The 17,569-nt window shown below is 39.0% G+C and overlaps 1 protein-coding gene across 4 annotated transcripts in view; it reads left to right on the top strand.

Moving 5' to 3' along the window:
* The window catches only part of LOC129770286 (uncharacterized), a 76,832-nt gene that overhangs the window by 8,476 nt on the left and 50,787 nt on the right, over window positions 1-17,569 (top strand). For all 4 annotated transcript variants that reach the window (XM_055773021.1, XM_055773019.1, XM_055773020.1 and 1 more), the window contains exon 3: window positions 5,157-5,446. In XM_055773021.1, coding sequence (XP_055628996.1) covers window positions 5,166-5,446 — 281 coding nt within the window. In that variant the 5' untranslated portion in view covers window positions 5,157-5,165. The remainder of the gene's footprint in view (window positions 1-5,156; window positions 5,447-17,569) is intronic.

The following is a 17,569-nucleotide window of genomic DNA, read 5'->3' as shown; positions in this document are numbered from 1 at the left end:
CAGCGAGCGGATTGTTTTTCTCAAGACAAGTGAAGGAGGAGTATGGAGTCGAATTTTTTACCACATAGCCCTAGAGGCTAGAGGCGAATAAACTGCAAAGTTTAAACCCAAATATGGTATGGAATGAAATGAAACCACAGTTGCGAGCAACACTAGATATTTGTGGATATTTTAGTTTTTGAGTTTTTGTAAAAAATAAAGAAAAAAAAATGTCCCTCCCCAAAAATGATTAACGAAATTAGAGGCTCTATTTTCAATGCTTTGTCACATATAAAGAAAATTTTATAACAGCATTGTAATAGATTGTTAGGGACCCCGGACCCGAAAAGAACCTTCAGGTCTCGCATGTTCTAGTCTTGATGGAAACGTGACCCTTAGTATATGAGAGAAGTTGGCTGAGGGCTGTCAGTGAGGGGCTATCCACATACCACGCGGACAACTTTAGGGGGGGTAGGGGTTACGAAAATGTCCACGCTTGTCCACGGTGAGGGGGGAGGGGGTATAGATAATGTCCACGTAGACAAGTTAAATATATAATTTGAAAAAAATCACATCTTTTTTCAGCAGTAAATGAAATTTATTCTGTATTTCCGAGAAATTTATCAGTATTTATAAATAAGAAGATTGAGCTGGCTGATAGTGCTTACCGGACGAAAATCCATATTTTTCATATCGTTGAACTTTTTTGCTAAATTCTGTATCCTGTTAGTAACGCACATCAACCGAAAGTAATCGATTAGTTTTCATTGGTTTAAAAGGATAAGGATGACAAGATGAAGAGCCCTTCAAAGCATGTTAGAATGTTGTAATATTAGAAATACACGATATTGTTTTCCTACATTGGGGTTTTGGTTCAACATCCGCTCTTGATGTAAAAACCGTTTAGATTTCATCTTTTGAAAACTCCCAAGGCGAAATTGGAATACAAACAACAAACTCTTTTATGGATGCACGAACTGTATCTCTCGAGAAGTGTTCTTAGCAGCGATGCTCTTCTTCGTTCTGGAATACGCTTCTATTGGTTCTATTGGTCGGACTCGATTATATACAATTTTGAACTCGATTATATAAAGTCTGAAAAAAAAAACATTTTCTTTACACTTCAAATATGACTTGTTTCAAGAAAAAATGTAACCCTTCAACGATAAGGTGAAGTTTTAGCGGCTTTTACATGTACAGCGGGGTAAAAATCGTGATTTTTGAAGATTTCGCTGGAATTTTCACCAGGAATTGTTTATATCGATATTGCAGCGAAATTAAGAAAGATAGAAGTTGGGTGTCAAAGAACAAATTGTAGAGCGATTAGAGAGCTTTAATTTAATTGACAGAAACAATCAAGTTTAACCCTCTACAGCCCAAGCCCGCCTTTAGACGGACTTCACGGATTCTCTTTTCAAATAATTCAGACATTATTTTCAATGTTTACCCACTAGAACGTCTTTAGAATATTTTCATGTATCACACATACACATTGGTTTTATGCTGGCAGCTTTTTACTGGGAGTATTTTATGTTGAAAGTTGGAAATTCGAGATAAAAATGGAACAGTTTTTTTTAGATAAATAAAAAACTTGGGTCTTAGAGGGTTAATATGGATTTATAGGATAAAATACATTAGAAATAACTAACTTTTAAGTTTTCACTTCTAAAATGTTATTAAAATCCATCAATTTAGATGTTTCATTTCAAATATCCGGTACTGAATTTTCTCATCTTTCAAATGGAAGCAACAGAATCGTTTTCCGTAGCGTACTTTTTAATGTAGAGCCAGTTTGAGGTAACTGAGTCCGAAATGAAAAAAAGTTCTATAACTCTGTCATTGATGGAATTCGAACATATGCGTAGAAGGATATTTTTCATCAAATCTGATCGTTTATCACCTCCTGAGAGATTCTGGATAAATTAATTTTTTTATGTAAGATAGGTATTTTCTGACTTTAAGAGGATGAATCAGAAATTAAATTCTTCTTTTATATTCAAAAATTGATAAATATATGCACAAAAAACGAATTAAAAAAGTTTTCTTTGTTGACTCAATTATATACAGTGAAAAAAAATCGGAGACTGTATATAATCGAGTCCGCGCTGTAATGATAATCAAATCGAGACGCTGATCATGAGTCCTCAGTACACGACACATGAATTTGATGCTTCTTTAGAAATACAGTAAAACTCCGATTATCCGCGAAATAGTTTGGCAAGCTCACCGAGAATAACGAAAATCGCTAATAACGCGTTAGTAGACTAAAAATGGGGTACAAAAACGAAATAAAAATATTTTAGCATGAGAACTATGTTTTATACATCTACAGAAATCATTGACTAATTTTAGGTCAAGTTTTCGAAAAATCGAACAGCAACTTTGATAATTTATCATGGCTTTGGAAAGCAACCATATGGTAAGGTTTTGTCATCAAATGATAGTTTAGTCTACTAGCCTCTACCTACTATCAATTTCATTGAATTTTGTATAACTTTATCGGGGCATAAATTCGGTATTAGGCAACTATATGCGGAAAGTGCACAACCATCCATAACCTAACAAAAAACAAAACCTTATAAATTTAAAAAATATGTTTCCACCAGGAGAGAGTCATTCTTTGTGTCCGAGTGACTGGCAAGCAATTCGGTATTATGATTTCCAGAATAATGCCAAACCTCATGTCTCTTTGACAGCCCGGAAGAATTCTTGGAGTTTGGCTGCGATGGGCTTGTTCACCCACCGTATTTCCCAGATATTGCATCTTCAGATTATCATTTGTTCAGGCCGATGGGAAAAATAATTAAATGACAAGAATTTCGACTCATTAGATATCATGAAAAGCACGTTGGGCAGTCTTTTGACAAAAAAAAAAACAAATAAGTTCTGCGATGACGGAATTTCAAAGTTGCGTGAAGGATTGCATCAGATATTAGGCACTGACTAACGTCTAATCGTTTGAACAATTTAAGTGTTGATCAAATAATATCCATATCTTTTTTTTTTTCACACCACTGAGGTATTGTTTGGCCTCAGCTTTTCTTCGATGATTACGACTGATTCCACTAACGAAGCCCTTGATTTCATTGTTTGATTTTCTCCAAAACTTAAGCAGCTCAGCTAGTTTACGTTAGTTCACGCTACAAAATGGCCGAGATAAGATTCACAAGTGATGCTTTGATATAACGTAAATATGACGTAATAACATCGTAAATATAATTTGAACGAAATTAAGAAGTTATACAAATAACTTCACGGGCAACGTTGGGAAACAAATAAAAAATGAGTACAAACCAATACTATTGATAATTTGTTTTTATCTTTTTTATCAATGTAAAAACATAGCATAGAAAATAGAAACAAACTAGAAATGGAATTTACACGCAATTCTATTACTTTCCCGATTTGTTTTCAAAAAAATGGAGAAATGTCCACGTGGACAACAGGGGGAGGGGTATAGAGAATGTCCACGCTTGTCCACGGAGGGGGAGGAGTGTCTAGAATCATTCTTTTTCTGTCCACATGGTATGTGGACAGCCCTTGAGTGGTAGGATCATGCTCTTTTGTTTTGATCATGTGTTTCACATTATCTCACCATCGTTTTCATGCTGGAATATTTTTTTTCGTGTTTGCGCTTTGTTTTCACCTTTATTGCGTTATCCGCGATTTTCGTTATTCGCGGTGATCTTGTCAGACCGCTCCGCGGATAATCGGAGTTCTACTGTACGTCATTTCAGCATGACATGTGCGATTAGTTATTGTATCCCCGAAGGGGATATTTTTTTGATAACACGAATTATTTTTTTAATAACACGATAAAACCTCTATATTTGTTGTTGGTTCGCAATTTTGAAATTAAACCAACAAGGAAAAAAACCTATTTACCGTTTGGCCGGCCAATTATAGGCATGAAAGAAACTAATAAAATAAATAAGCTTTAATCGTATATGCGTGAAACAACATTCTATAACATTTCGGTATGGCACATATAAGGAGTCAATGTACTCTGACTCACATACTTTCTATTTTGTATTAAGCATCAAACAAAATGATTTCTTAAAAAAAAATATCTATGAAGTCCTAAGTTATAATGATTCAAATGAAATTTTTTTATTCAAAATCCAACGTATGGAAAAGAGCTTCGGGTGTTTGTTTCTTGGGTAACAATACAGCTGATACCAAACAGTGTCCACAGATTCTGCGTGAGGTGGCTCATTATTCTGGGTATGTGTTGCATTACGTAATTGACTATACAAGATATCAATTTCACCATTTCACTACATCTGATTTCCAAACAACAGCTCACATTAAATTAGAAAACACTCAGCCGCGTGAGTAATCATTTCAACCACTACGACCGTTTCTCTTATTCCTCTATAGTAGCAACATGCCTAGCGGAACATTGTCTTCTCAATATGCGTCACTTCTATTACTGCTTAGACGAAACATTCTTATACAACGACATCCGCCCTTAATTGAATTTTGAGTTGCAGTATTGACATAGAATTCTTTTGTACTGGCGCAAGTGCAAAGAATTTCTGTATCAAGAAAGTTCTTGGTCTGAACAGGTTTCGAACCCGATACTGTAAACACGATGTAAGTAATTGGCACTGATGCCATAACCAGTTGCTCACGGGGGCCACAACTTCCCTCCAATTATTTTTATTATTATTTACACTCGAAGGTTTGATATTTCAAACCAACAGAAAAGTCATCACCGGGCGCCTCCATTGTGACAAACTTTCGTTGTCCCACTGTTTTGTCTTTCCGGATTTCCAAACGGACCGTTTCACGCAGCTCCTGCCGGGCCCCACAAGGGTTTTTTTGTGTCGCAGTCAAAGTCGTACCGAAGCCAAAACAAATCATAAAACGACAACACGGAAATGTTTTGGGCGAGTGTCAGATTTTGCGACAGCAATTTCATTAATATACTACACAACTAACTCGCGCTGTCTGCGCTCAATGTCTCTCAGTGCGGAATTCCCTTCGCCCCATCATCGTCATCATCGCCATCGCCATCAGTTTGCGAGAATGAGGTCTCCGCTGCCAGAGACAGCATTCTCGTGTGCTAGTTTCACGGTTATCAAATGATTTTTATTCCTAGTTTTGTGGAGTTTTGTGTTTTGCTTTGTCACTTAAATAATTCTATTCCCGTTTGCTTTTCTCCTCGATTTCAGCGAAGCACAATGAAGAAGAGTCCTATTCGAGCGCTACACGTGGCGCTGCTATTGCTGCTGCTGCCCTCGCTGATAATCTCTGCGAAAACGCTTACTACCGGCCGGGGAAGACCGCCGGCAACGGCCGCGGCTGTGGTGCCACTGGAAGGGCGGGATACCCTTTGTTCCCGTTCCCGAAGCGCGACCGAGGCACAGCGATCAGCTATCGAGGAGTGGTCCAACACGGTACCGGCAACGATCCTCGTGAAAGATAAACCGGTGCTGATGATGGCCAAAGAAAATAGAATGAGGTTAGTAGTGTTTGCGAGTCTCTTACGTGGCCTTGGGGGTTATGGTTTGACGGTTTGAAGCGACGAACAATGATAGCATTTGCTGAAATGGGTGCCAATTGCCACCGGGACGGAATTGAATTCAATTTTATTTATTCAGGAGAGACCCCGACCTGGAAAATTAAAAAAAAAAACAGTAACTTATTTCGTTATTATTTGCAACACCGCTTCGCAGTACGAATGAGATCAAACCGCGCTTTCCTCGAAACATGGTTTTCCATCTTTTCCACATTTATTTCAGGATATACAGTGACCGGCAAAAATAAAAGCCCACCCCCATATCGTTTCCAATCTTTAATTGTGACATCATGTTTGAACGTAAGAACATCAATTGTTTGTGCTTTGATGATTGTTTCAGAATTGTTTCTTATGTTCTCAATGCATTCAGCTCATTTAATTTCATAACAAATGTAAGAAAGGGGGTTTTCTGATAGATGGTTAAAAAAGGCATAACAAAAATTAACAGCCCACATTCAATGGGTACAGAATGAAAACTTCTAAATGGAGAAATTGATGGCTTCAGCAGTTGACATGGCCGATGCCTAGTTGAAGACTCTTAGGCATACTGTCATCGAGGTTCTGGAGATTTTTTTTATCAAAAATATGTATTTCTATTAAGGCTCATATGGCGTCAGCTTGACGGAGCCGGGAGTTCAATATTTCGACAATGTTTGCCTTACAACTATGCTGCCCATAGGAGACGTAAACGACAAAATGAACAAAATCGACTTTTTCGCTGTTTCGCATTCTACACAATGTAATACGTTTGCTCAACATGCAAACAACCATTTTTTGTTCGAAAACATTTTTATGCAATTTTGGAAAAAACGTTTCCGAAAAATCACTGTTTGTCCGCATAACAGACGTAGTTCCATACAGCTTTCATACGTCGTTCAAAAATCAACAATTGTCAGTATGATGTGCTATAAGCTAAATCTACATTCGAATCACATTCTGTAACTGTTGGTATAAGTGCATTAGTGAGATGCACAAAACTAGCGCGTCTTGTTCAGTATTTAATCTATGTAAATATGGGAAAAACCTGAGCGTGCATGAGCGTGATATTTCACCGCTTCATGTCATGCTCACAACGCCGAGACGACGCTACACTCCCCATGCGCTACCCAGAGACCCGGACATCCGCCACTAGATGGCACTACCTGAGATGGCACGTGATTAAAAGGCGGTTTTGCTAAGGAAGTTCGGTGGTACGGTTTCGCGAATGCTCGTGATTGAAGCCATAGTTCGCGAGTGGTTGAAAGAGATCTCCTCGACGTCAAAGAGATACCAGAGACGCCACTGTCCGTCGTCTACACGCCGCCCTGGCCCAGAGTCCCGGAAACGAAAGGTGAGTGTAGGCTAAGGAAGTGGGTGAAAAGGTAGCGTGATTGGACGGATTAGGTGTTTCCCTGACCGCGTCGTCGTACGTAAACCTACGCTGAGGAATTTATACAGGGAGTTTAGTGTATGCCACTAGGCACCCAAGCAGACAACTTACAATTCTTTGTAGAGTCCAAACATGTCTGTCACGATAGTGTCTTTTTACTTAGTGTTTGCTAATGAATGTGTAGAAGAAACCATTGAAACGCTGCTCATATAATTACTATTTTCTGTACACGATGAACGAAGAGAAGCCATTTGTTTTTCAATGTTATAATTACCTAAATTTCTGCATTTGAATCTTCAAGTAGATAATGAAACAATCAGATCAGTAGTAAATTTAAAATAATCGTTCTTAGCATTATAACTTCTCGGATTCAACATTGAATTATTCCACATACTCAGCATTTACTCATACCGTTGGAGTAAGTCACTACACCATCTTTATGCGATTGATCGTGATATCGGTAAATCATGTTGCTAAAATTACCAACATTGCAGATTGCCTTTACAAAGTCAAATAATTGAAAAAACACGAACCTGCTGTTCTTATCATATCCCGAAGAATTCTTCAGGAAAAAAGTACTATCATAGACTCGCGACAAATCCAGAGCACCTTTTCCAGACATTTCACAAAATTTCTTCCAAACCTTTTCGATTTTATCCGATAACAACTGAAACTACCGACGGAGACGTTTTGACTATTATCGGAACTGTAAATACTATCGCAACAAACAGAGCAACCTGGTGATTACGTCTAGCTATGCGGACAAATGTTCATTGAAACGATTGATTGCCCGCATGAATAGACGGAAGCGTTTTCCAAATGGAAAAAATATGTTATAATCCGCCAAATCACCTAGGCTCTCTTTTGCCGATAATATCATTCAACTGGACAGATCATTTCATTGGAAATTTGCATGGTTACGCTTGTAGGCAAAAAACAACAAAATTGCGTTTTCCCAACACTAATGGTGTTGGTGATTACGTCTCCTATGCAATCATGAGCAGTATGTTGGTAATACGTAACCGATTACTCACGGTTGGCTCGAGGTTAGTATTACAAGTGTTCTCATAATTGAGATGTTACAGTCTCCAATGATCTGTACGTGTGCCCGACACGGGATACACGGGATGCAGCTGACCATTAGTCAGCAACGCCCCCCCCCCTAGTCTGTACCCCATATCTAGCGTGGTGCGTCTTTCTCGACTCGAGGAATCCAGGATAGAATGGTCACTAGCCGGCAGAATCATCAGCTCGTGTAGAGTTGCCATGAGCGGTACAATCCTCAGCTCTTGGTGAATGATCAGTGGGCTGCACAACCTTCGGCCCGTGTATCCGTAAAGAGTATGTGTATGTATTACCGCGACTAAATAAAAGTTTATCGATCGTATAGGAGGGACACGATGCAGGGATACAACGGAAGAAACATCATTAAACATTGACATCGCGTTTCTGAGGACCAGGTATAGATGGAGCAGAAGATCAGGATCACGGCTACCTAAGATATCCCGGACGGGGATATCCGATTGTCTGCCTTATGCCCTCAATGCTCTGGAGAGCTGAGAGCGGGCAGCATGGAACCGGATACACGACCAGACAACATGCTCGATGTCGTGGTAGTCATCGGCACAATCACAAAGATTGTTTGCTGCGAGTCCAATGCGATAAAGATACGCGTTTGAATTGTAGTGATTAGACATAACCCGAGATATCACGCGAATGAAATCACGACCTACATTCAATCCCTTGGATCATGCATTCGTCGAGACCTTAGGGATAATCGTGTGTAACCAGCGACCGAACTCATCTTCACTCCACATGCGCTGCCAACTTACGAGTGTGTCCTGACGAGGAATGTGAAAAAATTCATTATAGGCAATTTGCCTTTCAAAAAGTGTGCCTTCTGAAGCGCCCACCTTAGCTAGCGAGTCCGCTTTCTCATTCCCCGGAATCGAGCAATGAGAGGGAACCCATGCTAAGGTAATCTTGAATAATTTTTCGACCAAAACTCTCAATAGATGTCTCATTCTTGTTAATAAGATGAACTTGTATCAACTTTCATTAAGCGGATTGCCTCTATTGAGCTAAGACTGTCTGAAAAAATAAAAGTGTTTCAATGATCCCTAGTGCGTAGTATATCGCACCCAGTTCAGCGACATACACGGAGCAAGGATCTCTGAGTTTAAAAGAGGCACTGGAATTTTCTCTGAAGATGCCGAAGCCAGTGGACCCCTTTATGTGTGAACCATCAGTAAAGAACATTTTATCAGATCTAACTTTCCCTTATTCTGCCGAAAATATCGACGGAATAAAATCGGAGCGTAGATGATCTGGGATTCCATGGATTTTTTGTCGCATGGACAGATAAAAAATGACAGAGGAATTGCAAAAGTATGGGAAGCAAACTTGGTTGGAGATGCCTGGTGGAGGGAGCACTTCATGAGTAAGGTACTCATGGTATAAAGACATAAAACTTGATTGAGGAATCAGTTGGAGTAGATTTTCGAAGTTATCAATCACCAATGAATTCATGATCTTACAACGGATGAGAAATCTGTAAGATAATTCTGTAAACCGAAGAGTAGGCGGGGATACTCCTGCCAAGACTTCGAGACTCATCGTATGTGTCGAATGCAAACACCCCATAGCTATACGCAAGCAACGATATTGTATCCTCTCCAGCTTGAGAATATGAATCCTGGCAGCTGATCGAAAGCAAAAACTGCCATATTCTAACACTGATAATATCGTTGTTTTGTACAACTGAATGTGGTCTCCTGGATGGGCGCCCCACCATGTTCCGGTAATTGTTTGGAGAAAATTGATTCTTTGCTGACATTTCTGTTTCAAATACACAATGTGTGTTCCCCAGGTACTTTTGGAGTCAAAATATACTCCAAGGTATTTGAAAAACATCGAGTGCCTGATCGCTTTGCCGGATAGGTGAAGCTGAAATTGGGCGGGTTCGTGCTTCCTAAAAAAACGACTATTTCGGTTTTCTCCGTAGAGAATTCGATACCCAGCTAGAGAGCCCACGTAAACAGCTTGTTCAAGATATCTTGCAAGGAATTTTGCAGAACGACGGGATTATTACCCGTGATGGAAATAACTCCATCGTCTACAAGTTGTCTCAGCGTGCAGTCTCTAGTAAGACAAGAGGGGGCTTAGGCAGGAGCCTTGCGAAAGGTCCAGAAAATTGTAAGGAGAGAGAATTTTGAGCTGCCATGAGAGAAATTCATGTGCTTTTCTGACAGTAAATTGTACAGGAAATTATTCAGAATTGGTTGAAGTCCACGATTATGAAGCTTCTCTGAGAGAATTTCCATGGAAACTGAATCAAATGCCCCTTTGATATCAAGATAAGTAGAAACCATTTGTTCTTTGCGAGCAAATGCAATTTGAATTTCAGAAGATAGCAGCGCGAGACCATCATTCGCCCCTTACCCCGGCGGAAGCCAAACTGCGGATTTGACAGCATAGAAAACAAATTTCGACATATCACCAATTAGTGTATTGTTCTCAAAGATTCGTTGCTTCTCGAAATAATTCTACAAAACCACGCCTTTCAGGGTGCCCGGAAACTTTTTACTAAAAAGTTGTTTAAGAAATTTCGACGTATTCGGAAATAATATGCGAAATTATAAACCAACAAATTTAAAAGAAAAGATTGCGTAGTCCTACGTCCTAAGCGGTCGTGTCTCGGATACAACCCCTCGAATTTTTATTTTGTAGAAAAGTTCAAATTTTAAAATTTAAGCAATTAGAATACTGAAAATTTGAAAAAAATAAAAAAATATCTTCATATTTTTGAAGTTTTGGCATTTAAGAATATACTCTAGAATGTACTTTTCGAAAATCGCATTATTTACCGAGTTATATCCTTTCAAGTGATGCGGTATCAAATCTAGTACGGCCATAACAATTACCTTCAAACGCGTTTTCCACGAAACTAGTTTTTTCAAACTTGCGTACACGATATCTCATGTTCTATTGAACCGATTTTAGTCGCATTTATATGAATACAATCTGTACCCCCTCACTTTCATCAGCTTGTAACTATTCTTATTATGAATAGTTTTTCCCGTTCAATTTTAATTTAATTGTTAAAATATGGATATACAAGTTATGATATAACGAATTGTAAAAGTATTCTTCGTTTTATTTTTTTCGGAACTCGATTAAACGTCCGAAATTCGTACCTTTAAACTAGAATACCCCCTAAAGCGCTTAACTTTATCCACATTGTTGATGAACGGAAGCCTCTTCGTGAATCTGATTTTGAATCCATGTTCCGATATTCTGCGATGGATGCTTCGGTCAGATATCGGCAGTGCGAGGTTTTCCTGGATAGTATAGATTGTGACTTCAGGTGATTTCTTTATTTCCCGAATGATTCTTGCATCTACTTTTCGGGGACGGCCTTTTCCGGGTCGGTCGGCTACTGAACCAAAAGCTTGATGGTTTTCTACGATTGCACGAACTGCTACCCGACTGATCCCGAACTTCTCAGCGACCTTCCACTAGGACACTCGGTTCGAATGATCTTTTACTTTCCAGCCATGCTCCTTTTCACTTATGAACCCTTTGTGAAAGTTGCTTTTTGCTCGAATAGATTTGGTGAAAAATCAAATGCCCCAAAAAAATGTAGACAATGTCGGAGGATCCTTGAAATATCAAATCATCAACGAGGGACTTCCCGATGGATTTCAACATAGTACTACGTCTAACCGGAAGATATAGGGTGTATAATGAAAATCTAGGAACTGAACAAGTAGAAACAGAAGAAATATTTCGAACGCTTATAGCTTGAGAATTTTTTTAATAGATCGCAAAGATATTTGCATCAATTGCATCAAACCGCAGCAGCGGCAGCGGCGACAACGTTTTAATTTTGTTTCACTCATACACTAAGAGCCTCCGCAGACTGCAGATATTTCATCGATCGAGAGTTTTGGGTAGTTTGAGCTAGTGCAAATACCGACCCAACTGAGACTATACATTGTGCGCGTATGCATATTTCTACGTACTGATCAAGAAGCCGATCAAACTGTTTTTTTTATTAATTCGTTTATTTTTGCAGGCTCAGTAACTTAAGTTTAAAGGAGCCGAATTCTTAAATATAATTTTAAAACTATATATATAAACAATTTTTTTACATCTATGGTTAGTAAGGTGGAAAACCGATTACTCGCGATGTACTCGAGTTTAGAAGGGTGACATATTTTTAGGAGAAGGATGGGGACGAATTACCCGCAAAGGAAGGAAAGGAGGGTATAAGGACATAGGGACAATCACACACGAAGATCGATAGCTTTAAGGAAAACATATATATGGGACATGTAATAAAGGTCTAACCGAGCCAACACATCTCTCACCGGCACATTGGGCTGTCTTCCTCGGGCCCGAAGGGAGTTTTCTAAATTCGATCTGGCGACCAGATACACCTCGCACGACCAAACAACGTGCTCGATGTCGTGATAACCTTGGCCACAAACACAGAGATTGCTGCCCGACTCAATTCCAGTCTTTTGAACCACGGATTGAGGCTAACCTTAGGGATAATCGAGTGAAACCAACGGCCCAATTCATCTTCATTCCACTTGCGTTGCCAGTTAGCGATGGTATTTTTGCGGACTAAAGAATAAAATTCATTGAAGGCGATTTGACGCTGATAAATATCGCCTTCAATTGCACCTACCTTTGCTAATGAGTCAGCCCTCTCATTACCCGGAATTGAGCAATGAGTAGGGACCCAGACAAAGGTAATGACATAACAGCGTCTGGATAAAGCACTCAAAATTTTTCGTATTCTCTCAAGGTACGGCGAGTTCTTTTCCGGCCTCACTGAACGGATAGCTTCGACAGAACTAAGACTATCCGTTACAATGTAATAGTGTTCAACAGGTCGTGAAGCGACGCTGTCCAGCGCCCAATGAATTGCTGCCAATTCAGCAATATACACTGAGCAAGGATTCTGAAGACTGTGTGAGGTGCTAAAAAATTCGTTGAACACTCCAAATCCTGTGGACTCATTTATAGTGGACCCATCAGTAAAGTACATAAAGGGTGTGTCACATCAAATTGCATCACGGAAAAAACGCTGTAGAAATTCGCCCAGTAGACCGATCCTTTTGAAAATTTTAGACAGTAAAATAAAAACTATTAAACAACTTTTGGCATTTTCTTTTTATTCATACTTCGAGCCCAAGCCCGTATGCTCGTACCTTTCTCTTTACCCCGTCCATAAGGTTCTGTACAACGTCAGGTTGTAGTTTTTTTTGAACAGAAATCCATTTTCTCTTGAAGTCCGCCTCCGATTTGACAACTTTTGGGTTCTTCCGGAGGGCCTGCTTCATAATCGCCCAATATTTCTCTATTGGGCGAAGCTCCGGCGCGTTGGGCGGGTTCATTTCCTTTGGCACGAAGGTGATTCCGTTGGCTTCGTACCACTCCAATACGTCCTTTGAGTAGTGGCACGAAGCGAGATCCGGCCAGAAGATGGTCGCGCCCTCGTGCTGCTTCAATAGTGGTAGTAAGCGCTTCTGTAGGCACTCCTTAAGGTAAACCCGCCCGTTTACCGTGCCGGTCATCACGAAGGGGGCGCTCCGCTTTCCGCAAGAGCAGATCGCTTGCCACACCATGTACTTTTTGGCAAACTTGGATAGTTTCTGCTTGCGAATCTCCTCCGGAACGCTGAATTTGTCCTCTGCGGAGAAGAACAACAGGCCCGGCAGCTGACAAAAGTCCGCTTTGACGTAGGTTTCGTCGTCCATTACCAGGCAATGCGGCTTCGTCAGCATTTCGGTGTACAGCTTCCGGGCTCGCGTCTTCCCCACCATGTTTTGCCTTTCGTCGCTGTTAGGAGCCTTATGAACCTTGTATGTACGCAGGCCCTCCCGCTGCTTGGTCCGCTGGACGAATGAACTTGACAAATTCAGCTTATTGGCGACATCCCGGACCGAACTTCTCGGATCACGTCTAAACTGCTTAACTACGCGCTTGTGATCTTTTTCACTGACGGAGCATCCATTTTTGCCGTTCTTCACCTTCCGGTCGATGGTTAGGTTCTCGAAGTATCGTTTTAGTACTCTGCTGACCGTGGATTGGACGATTCCCAGCATCTTACCGATGTCCCGATGTGACAACTCCGGATTCTCGAAATGAGTGCACAGGATTAATTTACGACGCTTTTCTTCGTTCGACGACATTTTTCCAAATTTACGAAAAATTGACAGTGAAGCATGGCCAACGTGATCTATACACTCTTATCTGATTATAAGCGAAAGCTGAAATTATAATTCCTAAAAATTAAATTTCTACAGCTTTTTTTCCGTGATGCAATTTGATGTGACACACCCTTTATTATCACAATTGATACCCCTATATTTTTCATCGAAGATCGTTGGAGCGATCCTCGATCGTTGGTAATCTGAATATCCATGGATATCTTGCTTCATGGACAGATCAAAATGCACAGAGGAATTGATGTAGTCAGGGAAACAAACACGGTTGGGAATATACGAAGAAGGATCAACCTGCATGGAGATGAACTCATGATATGAACTCATGAATCCGGAGTGAAAATTTAGCTCGATCAGCTGCTCAAAATTTCCGATCACCAATGGGTTCATGACCTTACACAGGATGAAGAACCGAAGAGATAATAAATTGAAGCGATCTTTTAGTGGGAGTAGGCCTGCCAAAACCTCGAGACTCATGGTATGCGTTGAGGGCGATCAAACTGTTGGACAATAAAAATTCTACAGTCTGCGGGGATTCTAAGAACACTGTTCCACGAATATCATCAGCAACAACCAACAAGTTTTCATTCGGACGAATGGACGACCGCAACCCTTCGCTTTCGTGAATTCGATCAGTTGTCTAGAAAATTGCATTAGCAAAATGAAGACACAGATTTCGACATCGCGAGAGCAAGAATGAATCCATTGGCGCTTTTGAGGGCCACCCAACCTTCCACAAAAGAGTTTTTGAAAGTGTACTTAACAAATGTTGTTCCTTTCGTGTGGTCCCACGTCATTCCGGTTATGTCTCAGACATTACCCACCAATCTTTTTTAAGATACATTATGTCTTTAACATTTTTGTCGCACTGGGCTTTTATTTTTTACGTAGAACTACGTCTAACCGAAATATATGGGGTGTAAAATGAAAACTAAAACAAAGTACATGCAGAAGAAAGTGAAAAATTTCGAATGCTTATAACTCAAACATTTTCTTAATGGATTGGAAAGATGTTTGCATCAATTGATAGGACATATTTCTACACATCTATCACAATGAATAAAATTTTATTTTCCATTAGGGCGTTATCTAAACGCCCTAACTGCCACGTTTTGATTGCGGTTTCCCCAACACAGACTTCTAAACCGAGGTGTATGGGGGAAACCGGCATTGCGAATACATCAAAGTAGGGTGTGTTGAAAATGTGTTGCTGCTTATGCTTTCTCTATTATAGTGACTTTCAACACATTACGGCTGGTTCATCACTTTTACTTCCATTTTTGGAAGAATGTCGGGAGTGAGAATTGAACTCGTGTATGGTATGGATGTTACCACTACGCCAGATCGCCTCCACACCGAAATGTGTTCCCTAACAGAGATTTCAAAACCAAGCTGCCAGGGGGAAATCGGCATTGCAAATTCATGAAAGTTGGGGGAACTTTTGTTCCCATCGAGATGTGTTCCCTAACACAGCCATCAGAAACCAAGGCGCCTTACATTATATGGCGTTTGTTCAAATTATTTACTTACACAGCAAATATGTTGAATTCAATTGATTTCAAAAATTGTTTTATTAAATAAATAATTTAATCAATACAACCAAATGATTACTAAGCCAACGGTAGTTCCACGTCAACCTTACAGTTGTATCATAGATATAACCAACCCTAGTTTTGAGATAGTCTCCGCAGAAAAACATATCTCTGAAGGACTAATAGGTAGATATTATGTATCTTCAGCAAAGTTTCATCCAATTCATAGCTCTACGATTATGCTGATGACAAAACTCTACTATCTCAAAAGTAGAAAAAGTTCGTTTTTTCAAATTTTTATTGTAACTTAGTAAGAGTTTAAATGAAACCGTCAAATTATCCGAATCAACATTCTGAACAATTTTTCTGAAGACACTCAACCTTTAAAATGTAAGGTAAGACGAGAAAAGATTTTCGACCATCTTTTTTCAGAATGGCCCCACTGTGCGACGGTCTGTTTGAGGCGCACCTCCTCTACGTGTCACAGATCCGAGCTTCTGGTACTTTGCCCAAATATCCTGTACAGCATCACGACTGATACTATATTTTACAGCAATTTTCCGTTGTGATAGATTGTGCTCCAATGGATTTTTTTCATGTCATTCCTGTTTTAACCAAAAATTACCGTTTTGTCTCATATTCCGAGCAGTCTCAAATTCCGAACACTTCATTTTCAGATATAAATTTACTAAACTTTTATGTTATAAATAATTGAATAATGAAAACACAGACATTCTTTAAAGGTATAGGTTTCATTTTGACACCATTTACAGGTATCAATACAGCCTATAATATATAATATTAGACATTTGCAAAAAAGTGACAGTCAAAACCAATGATAAAATGTTTGCGTTAGCAAATTCCGTAAAAAACAAGCATCGTTCATTTTTCAGTGTTTGTAGTTGTTTAAACTGTTTTGATTGCTGTTTCCATGTTAAGTGCTAGAGAATATAAGAACATACAATGACTGGGTGAAAAAAAAAATTATATTTTATGCAGAAATCTTCATTAAAATTAATATTGAAGTAGTGCAAATGTAAATTTACTAAACTTTGATGTTATAAATAATTGAATAATCAAAACCCTGAAATTCGCTGGGTTATAGCCTTCATTTAAACATCATTTACAGCCTACAATTTATAATATTGAGCATTTGTAAAAAAGTGACAGTCAAAACCAATGATTAAATTTTTACGTTAGGAAATTCTGTAAAAAACAAGCAATTTTTCAAGTTAATTTTTCAGTTTTAGTAGTTTTTCCAACTAGTTTGTTTGTTGTTTTTATGGTAAGTGCTAGAATTTGTACGAATCTACAATAAATGGATGAAAAAAATGATATTTTATGCAGAAAACTTCATTAAAATTAGTGTTCGGAATATGAATCAAGTTGATTACAGTTGCGAACACTTAATTTCTCAATGTGAATTTACGGAACTTTCATGTTATAAATAATTTAATAATCATAACCTTGACATTATTTTGGTTATAGACTTCATTTTAACATCATTTACAGGTATCGATACCGATACAGCGCCCTTGATCCCGAAACCATATAAACTATAAAAAGCAAATACAATCAATAATTACGAAAGCAATATCCAATTTTTCTGCGAGTATAAATTTTTTTCCAAAAAAACTAGCTTATTGACTTTATTTTGATATATCGATCATATGAATCGGTCCAGTAGTTCGAAAGGTATGATTGAAGAAAGAACGAAAAAATGAAGATGTTGGCTGAGGCCCAGCAGCATTGAAAACCCAGAAAATCAGAAAGTGTTGAAAGTTGAACTGGATTTGTAATAACGCCTAAAAACATAATACTACCATATGGTCGAAAAGTACCGGGAATTTTTAAATAAAACAAAATAGAGTTAAATATCAGGCAAATTTTTTTCATCTCCTTTAAAATGAGGGGCTCAAAATGATAA

Source organism: Toxorhynchites rutilus, chromosome 2 (assembly GCF_029784135.1).
Source record: "Toxorhynchites rutilus septentrionalis strain SRP chromosome 2, ASM2978413v1, whole genome shotgun sequence".
Taxonomy (NCBI): Eukaryota; Metazoa; Arthropoda; class Insecta; order Diptera; family Culicidae; genus Toxorhynchites; species Toxorhynchites rutilus.
This window is presented reverse-complemented; position numbering and strand designations above follow the sequence as displayed.